This window comes from Acanthamoeba castellanii (genome assembly GCF_000313135.1).
Source record: "Acanthamoeba castellanii str. Neff unplaced genomic scaffold scf7180000084768, whole genome shotgun sequence".
Classification (NCBI taxonomy): Eukaryota; Discosea; order Longamoebia; family Acanthamoebidae; genus Acanthamoeba; species Acanthamoeba castellanii.
Genome location: NW_004457618.1, coordinates 126,241 through 133,968, shown reverse-complemented (window position 1 = coordinate 133,968; position 7,728 = coordinate 126,241). Strand labels below are relative to the sequence as shown.

The window sequence follows — 7,728 nt, the reverse complement described above, 5'->3', positions numbered from 1 at the left end:
AGGAACAGGGTCTCCAGATCGCGTGGGCCAAGGTGGGCCGGCGCAGTGTTCAGTCCGCTCTCGGGAATGGAGTGCCCAGCGTAGTGCTTCGGTTCAGCTGCGACGATCATTGACACAGCTCTCATCAGAGGCAAAGCGAACTAAAGACAGCAACGAGTGGGGCCAAGGAAGGAGATGGAGACGAACCAACGACGGTGTGGTTGGTGGCCAGCGACGTGTGCGGGTCCGTGCCGCCCTGGAGCCCGGACACCATCGCCACGCCGAGTCGGGAGACGTGATAGGTATCCTCGCCGTAGAGCTCTTCGATCCTGCACTCGCCATAGTCAGCCTGGCCAGTTAGTAATTACTGTCTAAAGTGCTGGAGTGGCTCTCAGACTAAGTCAGACCTGCCCCATCGCGGTTCGTAGCCGATGCCGAGGACGGGCGCGAGGCAGAAGCCGATGCCGTAAGCGCGGGCCTCGGCGGCGATCGCTTGGCCCACACGGTGCACGAGGTCGGTGTCCCACGTCGCACCCATCGCATTCGATTGCGGAAACACTGTCGTGGTTTGGCCCCGAACAACCCGTGAGTATGGAAGGTGGAAAGAATGTAGCGCTGTTGCCCACGCACACGGTCTTAGCTCAAAGACGCACCTGTATGTCCCGACTGAGGGTATAGACACACAACTCAGCGTTAGCTGGCGCCACACAGAGAGAGAGTAGTAGTAGTACCTGCAGGAGACCGTGAAGACACTCTTCGATAAAGAGGAAAGGGATGCCGAGCCGCGACTTCTGCTTGGCCCACTGCTGGAGCAGGTTGATCTCCTTGGCCGTGTGCGGGTAGAAGTCGTGCACCGCGCCGCCCGCACCCAGGGACCAGGCGCGCTCGATGCGGTCCCAGTCCAGCTGGCCGGTGGTCACAATGTCGTTGCCCGAGTAGAGGTCGAGCTGTCGCGCCTGGTTCGCACCCGCGGGCACCAACCACAACAAAGTCCAACATTGTAAGCCACGGAACGCGAAAGAGCAGAAGGAGAGGAGGAGCTACCTTGTCAAGAAGAGTCATGTTGGCTATAATGGCACGGATGCGCGCTTCATCAACACCCTGCGAGAGGGAGAGTAGATCTACACTGAGCGTTGTGTGAGATTAAAGTTGCCAACAAACCTTTGCAGCAACCAGGGCGGCCCACACTAAGAGGGCGAACCCACAGAGGACGACTATCCTCCTGGCACACAGCATGCTTGCGTTCTACCTTCCTTCCTTCCACAGATGAAGGAAAATACTACCGCTTCGTGCGGGAAGCAAAAGAGAAATTCAACAGGAAAACATTTTTCTCTTGTTACCACACTTTTGACCAATGGGTGAGGGGCAACACAAACACCCTGAAACCTTGCAACCGAAACCAACGCAGTAGAACGAAAGAACGAAGGCAGAAGCATGTCCTTCCCGTCAAAGAAAGAACTAGGTTAGTATATCCCTTGTCTTGAGTTTGTGCGTGAACCGCTAATCCCTGGCCTGCAGCGGTGGTGGGCGGCGCTACGGCTACGGCCGCAGTGGCGGGGCCAGTGGCAGTCACAACTGGTGTGGGGCTACTGGGCTTTGGCACTGGGGGCATCACGGCAGGTTCATGGGCTGCCGGCTTCATGGCGAGCTACGGTTCGCCTGACCTTCTTTTTCAAACACACCAACCACGCTTGTGGATTGTACTACAACTGTGAGAGTGAATCAGCTCATTAAGCTCTTGCGACACTTGCAGGTGGCACAGTGGCATCGGGCAGCGCGTGTGCCGTGCTGCAGAGCGTTGGCGCTGCTGGCCTGGGCGTGGTGGGCGTGGGTGCCTTCGCCGCGGTCGGCGGTGTGGCTGTGGTTGGCGCCTATGGGACTTACAAAGGCGTGCAGTGGTACCGCGGGCGCAACAGAGGAGAGGACCCTATCCCGGCCGCGTTGTAAGGAGCGGTGAGGAAGAGTGGCGGCACCACCAAAGAGAACAACTTTGCACCCACACGTTTTACGCGTACAAGAGAGCTGCGAGCATGCTGCAGTGTCGCGCCCCACAGATGGCCGGCCTACGGCTTGTGCTGGCCTCGGCTTCTCCTCGACGTCGTCAGATACTCGCCGAATTGGTTGGGTCCTCCATCTTTCTTCAATTCACGATTTAATCGATCTGATTTGAGATTCTGGCAGGGACTGAACGTGGAGGTGGTGGGGTCACGATTTGAAGAAAATCTCGACAAAGAGAAGCTCGGTCCCGTGCCCTACGTCACTGCCACCGCGCTCGGCAAAGCCAACGAAGGTTGCCTCTCCCCTCCCCCCGGGTGTGCAGGTCCTCGCGGGCACCAGTACACTAACGTGGGTGGTCTACAGTGCACGAACGACTGAAGGGTGAGGCCAAGGACATGGACCTAATCATCTCGGCCGACACCATCGTTGTGCGAGCCTCACCCTTGCGTGCGCGTACTCGTGCGCGATGATCATCATCCTCTCATCGTCGTCTGTCGCATGTGATAGGTGTTGGAGGACAAGATCTTGGAGAAGCCCTCGTCGGAGGACCACGCCCGCGAGATGCTGCGCCGGCTGAGCGGCAGCACACACACCGTGCACACGGCCGTCGTGCTTCTCCTCCCCAAGCAGCAGCAGCACAGTGCGGAGCCGGCGGCGCTCGTGCGAAGCTTTCACGAGTCCACGCAGGTGACCTTTGCCGACCTCAGCGACGAGATGATCAACGCCTACGTCGCCACCGGCTCGCCCATGTACTACATCTCGTCCTTTTCCCTTCAATCTCGATGACGACGATCATGGTGACGATGATGCGATAACGACGACGGTGGCATTGGCAGGGACAAGGCGGGTGCGTACGGGATTCAGGAGGTGACCGGCGGTTCGCTGATCCGTGGCATCAACGGGTGCTACTACAACGTCGTCGGCTTTCCGCTCCACCGCTTCTGCACCGAAGTTCTCGACCTCCTCGACCACAAGCTGCTCTGACTCAGGGTGGTGGGTGGACAAGCCAAGCTGTTGCATAATTGGCCCTCGCGGCATTGCGTCTGTTACGAGATCGGCGAACACGAACACGAATGGTGAAAGGTAACTCGACATCCGCTCAGCTCAGCTCAGCTGGTGCTGGCGCTTGGCAGACGACTTGGCGGACTTGCGGGTGGCGGGGAGCAGCTCGAGGTCGTGGTAGACCTGGGTCCACAGCCGGGCCTGCTCGCGGAACTCCTCGAGGCCGCCGGCGCCGATGCCCTCCGTCTGCGCCAGCGCGCTCTGCATGAAGGCCGAGGGCTCGCCCTTGGGCGCCCGAATGAAGAACTCCTGAGCCCTCCTTCGTCGGCCCTGTAGAGCATGTTCGGTAAGTTTGTTGTGCGTGTGCGTGTGCGGTGGTGCGTGTGTGCGGTGGTGCGTGTGGTGCGTGCGATGCATACCTTGCTCTGCTTGCGGAGGATCTTTTCAAGAGGGTGGGCGCGCGGCTTGGGAATGGCCGGGTTGAAGCCCACGGTCTCGAACTGGAACGCCTTGTAGAGCGCCATGGGCTCCGACTTGGCCGCGGGCGACACACCGCCCGGAGCCTGCACCGGTTTGGCTACACACACACCACACACACAACAGTCAGCATACGCTGCTAGTTTGATTCTCGAGAAGTGTGAGGTTGGTTGGTTACCGTGGCCGCCGTCGGCTTCGACAAAGGCCTGGAGCACGCGGGCCGAGTAGTCCACGACGGTCGGGTGGTAGTAGTCCTTGGCCATCGGGAACTCCCAGAGCGTGGAGGCGAGCGGGTTGGCGTGCTCCGGGTCAGACACCTCGGCCATGAACGTGCCCGAGCCCACGAACTCGCTGTCGAGCAGTTGCTGCGACCGCGGGTGTCGCTGCACACAATCATTGTCGATAAGGCGAGTAATCAGTACGCTGGTCTGTGTGTTGTGTCGTGTGTGTGTCGTGTGTGTGTCGTGTGTGTCGTGTGTGTGTCGTGTATGTGTGTGTGTGTCGTGTGTGTACGTTAAAGATTTCCTTGATGATCGAGATGATGGCCAGGCAGGCATTGGGCGGCAGACACATCGCTATGTTCATCAGTCGCTTGGCAAAGCCGGCCATACGATTGACGGACACCTTGAGAAGGCCGGGCCAGTGTAGTGTGAGACCAGGTCTAATGATGGCTGGCCACACCAGCAGGAAACGGGTGCATACCTGCTTCTTGTCCTTGGACATGAGGGACAGGCAGTGGAGAAGGGACTTGACGAGCTCAGGCGACTTGATCGAGTGGGTGGGGATGAAAGGCAGAAGCTCGTACAACCGCGCGTACAGTTCCTGTTTGTCGTGGGCCAAGCCGTGAGCACGCAACACACACACACACACACACACACACACACACACACACACACACACACACACACACACACACACTGTGGGGGAAGGCGCACCTTGAGATCGATGTTGAGGGCGTTGTACATGAGCGAGTTTTGCTGGAGCATCTGCAGAGCGGTGATGGCGCACTGCAGCTGCGTGGGCACGGACAGCGGCGAGTTGTCCTGGCCGATCAGCTCACGCAGGGCCGTGATGATGTCCTGAATGAAGTCGATGTTGATGAACCGCGTGTATCTGTGCCAAACGTTCAAACGAGTAAGACCGTGAGGTGAGCAGTGCTAATCATCTTGTGTGTGGCAAATGGCTGGGACGGAGGCCGCCAGTACCGAACGAGACCGCGCAGGACCGAGGGCAGGAGGGGCGAGTTGGTGGTCCGCTTGAGGACTCGGAAGTAGGTGATGAACACACTTCGCAGAATGTCCGTTTGCTAATGGTCACACAACGAACGTCCCACAGTGGTGAAAGCGAGTGTCAGCAGTGGACCGCATGGCTGGAGACAGAGCGAGTGTGCCGGCGATCGTACGATTGTCTTTCGCTCCTCCTTGCTCTGGGCGGCTTCGGCCTCCTTCATCTCGGCCTCGACTTCCTTCATCACCTTGAATTCCTGCACTCGACGAAGAAGATAGATGAGACAATCAATCATACACCTGGTCCAATGCCGGTGTGTGTGTGTGTGTGTGTGTGTGGTGTGTGTGTGTGTGTGTGGACTGGTCACGTGCCCTGTATTGCTTCTTGGTGAGCTTCTTCTTGTCCTTCTTCGAGAGATGGGTCTTGGCCGGGTCCAGCGTGACGTCGCCCTCCTTCAGCATGTCCGTGAACTTGATGTGCAGCAACACCTCGATGGTCTACATCACCCACACCACGGGCCTCGTTGTGAGTTCTACGTCGGCGCAGCCGAGAAGCCAGAGAAAAAGAAAAGAGGGCATGGTCGGTACCTCGGGTCGGCTGCGGAAGCCCTTCGACTTGACGAACTGACCGATGAGCTTCACCGTCTGGCGGGTGGTGCCGCCCTGCTTGTCGTTCTCGAACACCGTGTGGATGGCCTTGATGCATTGTGTCCTGTGATACGCCGACGTCGATTAGCACAGAGCGAGCAGAAGAGCAGAAGAGCGGGAAGATGCGGGGACTAAGGTACCTCAGCTCGGCGTTGTTGGAGGCCAGGTAGGGCACCAAGAGCGAGATGATGTTCCACGTGAAGTTGAAGTGCGGCACAGACCTGAGCAACTCCGCCATACACCTGTTGTTGTTGTTGTTGTTGTTGTTGTTGTTGTTGTTGTTGTTGTTGTTGTTGTTGTTGTTGTTGTTGTTGTTAGTCTCCAAAACAGCAACTCACGTAGCAGTTGTAGTTTTTGTAGATAGAAGCGTACTTGACAGCCAAAATGCGGTAGTGCACGTCGACCTTGACATGCGGCGCTTCGTCGCCCTGCGCCGGTTTGTCTGGGTGGTTGGCGAGAGTGCATGTGAGCGTTGATGCGCAGAGAAGCGCAGGCAATGGGTGTGCGTGGTGATTGGGTGTGTGGCGTAGGTACACTTCATGATCTTCTCGAGCTTCTGGAGGTATTTCTGATAGGACGAGAGCAGACGCGCTTCGAACTCGCGGACCTTCTTGACCTCCTTCGACACCTTCATCTGCTTCTCCTCTGCGGTCGGCAAACGGACGCGATATCTGTTCAGACCGGAAAGAAAGTGGAAAGTCAGCGGCTGTGTGTGTGTGTGTGTGTGCTGCGCATGTGCCACGCATTTGAGTGTATCATACCCGGGAATGATGTCCTTGAAGACCTCCAGCAGCGACAGCACGGCGAGCTTCTGGGCAATCGCATCATCTTGGAAGCACATCTCGGTCAACTCTTTCAGCATCTTGGACTGCACAGCATACGCATCGTCGACAACAAACAACAACAAGTCAGCAACCTCATCTCATGGACATCGGAGCAAACATCAAAGCCGGCGGCGGGAGTGGTCCGTACGTTTTCCTCGGGGTCCTCAATGATCTTGGTACAGAGGTGGGCGATGTGCATCTTGGTGTGCTCGTTCTGCTGCTGCCTGCTGTGGAACTTCTGGAGCTCACTCACCATCTCCTTGCCCTTCTTCTCCTTCTTTGCCGCCTGCTCCACCTCCATTTCCTCCTCCTCCTCCTCATCGTCTTCATCGTCTTCTTCTTCATCTTCTTCATCTTCATCCTTGATCGACGCCCCGTCGGTCTCGTCGTGGTCCATGTCGTCTCCCTCGTCACCGTCCTCCACGCCTTCCTCCTTCACCTCGGCCTCAGCCTCGCTGCCGTCTTCGTCGCTCTCATCGGCGCCGAGCTTGCGGTACTCCTTCGCCACGATCAGGTTTCCGTGCGCGTCCTTCACCGGCAGACGCGGGATCTGCACGTCAATAGAAGAGAGAGAGAGAGAGAGGAATGACAAAGTGGAACGAAGATTTATTAGTGATGACTTGCGAGCTCTCCTCTCCAGCACGATAGTGGTGATGATTACTCCTTTTGCTGCTTGTTCTTATTCCTTGCCTTCTGGCCTCCCCTCTTCCCTCTCTTTGCCTTCTTTTTTTTGCCTTCTCCTTGACTGGAAGCTGCAGGGGCAGCAGCTGATGCCTCGCTTCCCTCTACATCATCAACTGCCTCCTCCTCGATGGTGGTGGTGGTAGCGATGGCCTCGGTGGTGTTGCGTACCTCGGGCGCCTCGTCCCAGCTGGCCGTGCGGGGCTTCCTCTCCCACTCGGCCTCGGTGTTGTCCTTCTTCTGCCTCTCGCGCTCGGCCTTCTTGCTCGCTCGCCTCGTGGTCTTGTTGCTGTGGAGCACAACACAACATAACAATCTAGACGTGAGTCTCTGCCTTCATGTGATGGTTCAGACATCACGCACCCAAGGAGGTCGGTGAGGTTCTTGGGGTCTACGCCGCCGAGGAAGTTGGCAAACTGGGTGTTGCCCTTGAAGAACTCGAGGTCCTCCTCACCCACTTCCTCCTCTTCCTCTTCTTCCTCCTCCTTCGGGGGCGCGGCCTCCGCCGGGGCACCCTTCTTGCCACCCATCGTCCTGCGCTTTTTGTTGGGCTGCCGCACAACATTCATGGCCATTAGCATCATGCAAGACATGGCTCGCTACAAATCGCGGGAGTTTAATCTCGCGATTAAATTCATTTAATTCAGCCTAATGGAGGAATTGGTGGCAAGTGCACAGTACCTGAGCGCCCTTGGCCTTCTTATCGGGCTTGGTGCTCTTCATCTGGGGATTGCTACCATCGCGCTTCCTCTTGACCGCGCCGACGCCAGCGGGCTTATCGGACAGCGCGCGGGGCGGGGCCTGACCCTTGGGCTTGCCCCGCGCTGTCTTCTTCGGCAAGGTACTGCGCTTCACACGTCCCATCTCTGATCACTCCAGCACACAATGCGAAT

The 7,728-nt window shown here is 57.7% G+C and overlaps 4 protein-coding genes across 4 annotated transcripts in view; 2 read left to right on the top strand and 2 right to left on the bottom strand.

Moving 5' to 3' along the window:
• The window catches only part of ACA1_252060 (glycosyl hydrolase domain containing protein), a gene marked incomplete at both ends in the record, with an annotated part of 3,696 nt that extends 2,481 nt beyond the window's left edge, over positions 1–1,215 (bottom strand). The window contains 6 exons of the mRNA XM_004367491.1: positions 7–97; positions 187–308; positions 387–537; positions 722–935; positions 1,024–1,080; positions 1,141–1,215. Of these exons, the coding sequence (XP_004367548.1) occupies positions 7–97; positions 187–308; positions 387–537; positions 722–935; positions 1,024–1,080; positions 1,141–1,215 (710 nt within the window). The remainder of the gene's footprint in view (positions 1–6; positions 98–186; positions 309–386; positions 538–721; positions 936–1,023; positions 1,081–1,140) is intronic.
• A 516-nt stretch (positions 1,216–1,731) lies between these two features.
• On the top strand, positions 1,732–1,926 carry ACA1_252050 (uncharacterized protein; the record flags this gene model as incomplete). The annotated part of the gene is made up of 1 exon (XM_004367490.2): positions 1,732–1,926. A coding segment is annotated over one exon (195 nt), but the record flags the coding sequence as incomplete, so codon positions are not given.
• A 446-nt stretch (positions 1,927–2,372) lies between these two features.
• ACA1_252040 (Maflike protein) lies at positions 2,373–2,961 on the top strand (the record flags this gene model as incomplete). The annotated part of the gene is made up of 3 exons (XM_004367489.1): positions 2,373–2,405; positions 2,485–2,738; positions 2,814–2,961. The coding sequence occupies 3 exons, from the start codon at positions 2,373–2,375 to the stop codon at positions 2,959–2,961; spliced, it is 435 nt and encodes a 144-aa protein (XP_004367546.1).
• Positions 2,962–3,081: 120 nt separating this feature from the next.
• Positions 3,082–7,558, bottom strand: ACA1_252030 (nucleolar complex associated protein, putative; the record flags this gene model as incomplete). The annotated part of the gene is made up of 18 exons (XM_004367488.1): positions 3,082–3,309; positions 3,399–3,556; positions 3,635–3,839; positions 3,970–4,080; positions 4,159–4,278; positions 4,392–4,569; positions 4,662–4,762; positions 4,859–4,944; positions 5,051–5,180; positions 5,271–5,394; positions 5,471–5,551; positions 5,703–5,772; positions 5,865–6,001; positions 6,092–6,192; positions 6,303–6,704; positions 7,007–7,124; positions 7,199–7,374; positions 7,517–7,558. 18 exons carry the CDS (start codon positions 7,556–7,558, stop codon positions 3,082–3,084), a joined length of 2,568 nt encoding a protein of 855 aa, XP_004367545.1.
• Positions 7,559–7,728: the final 170 nt, after the last annotated feature.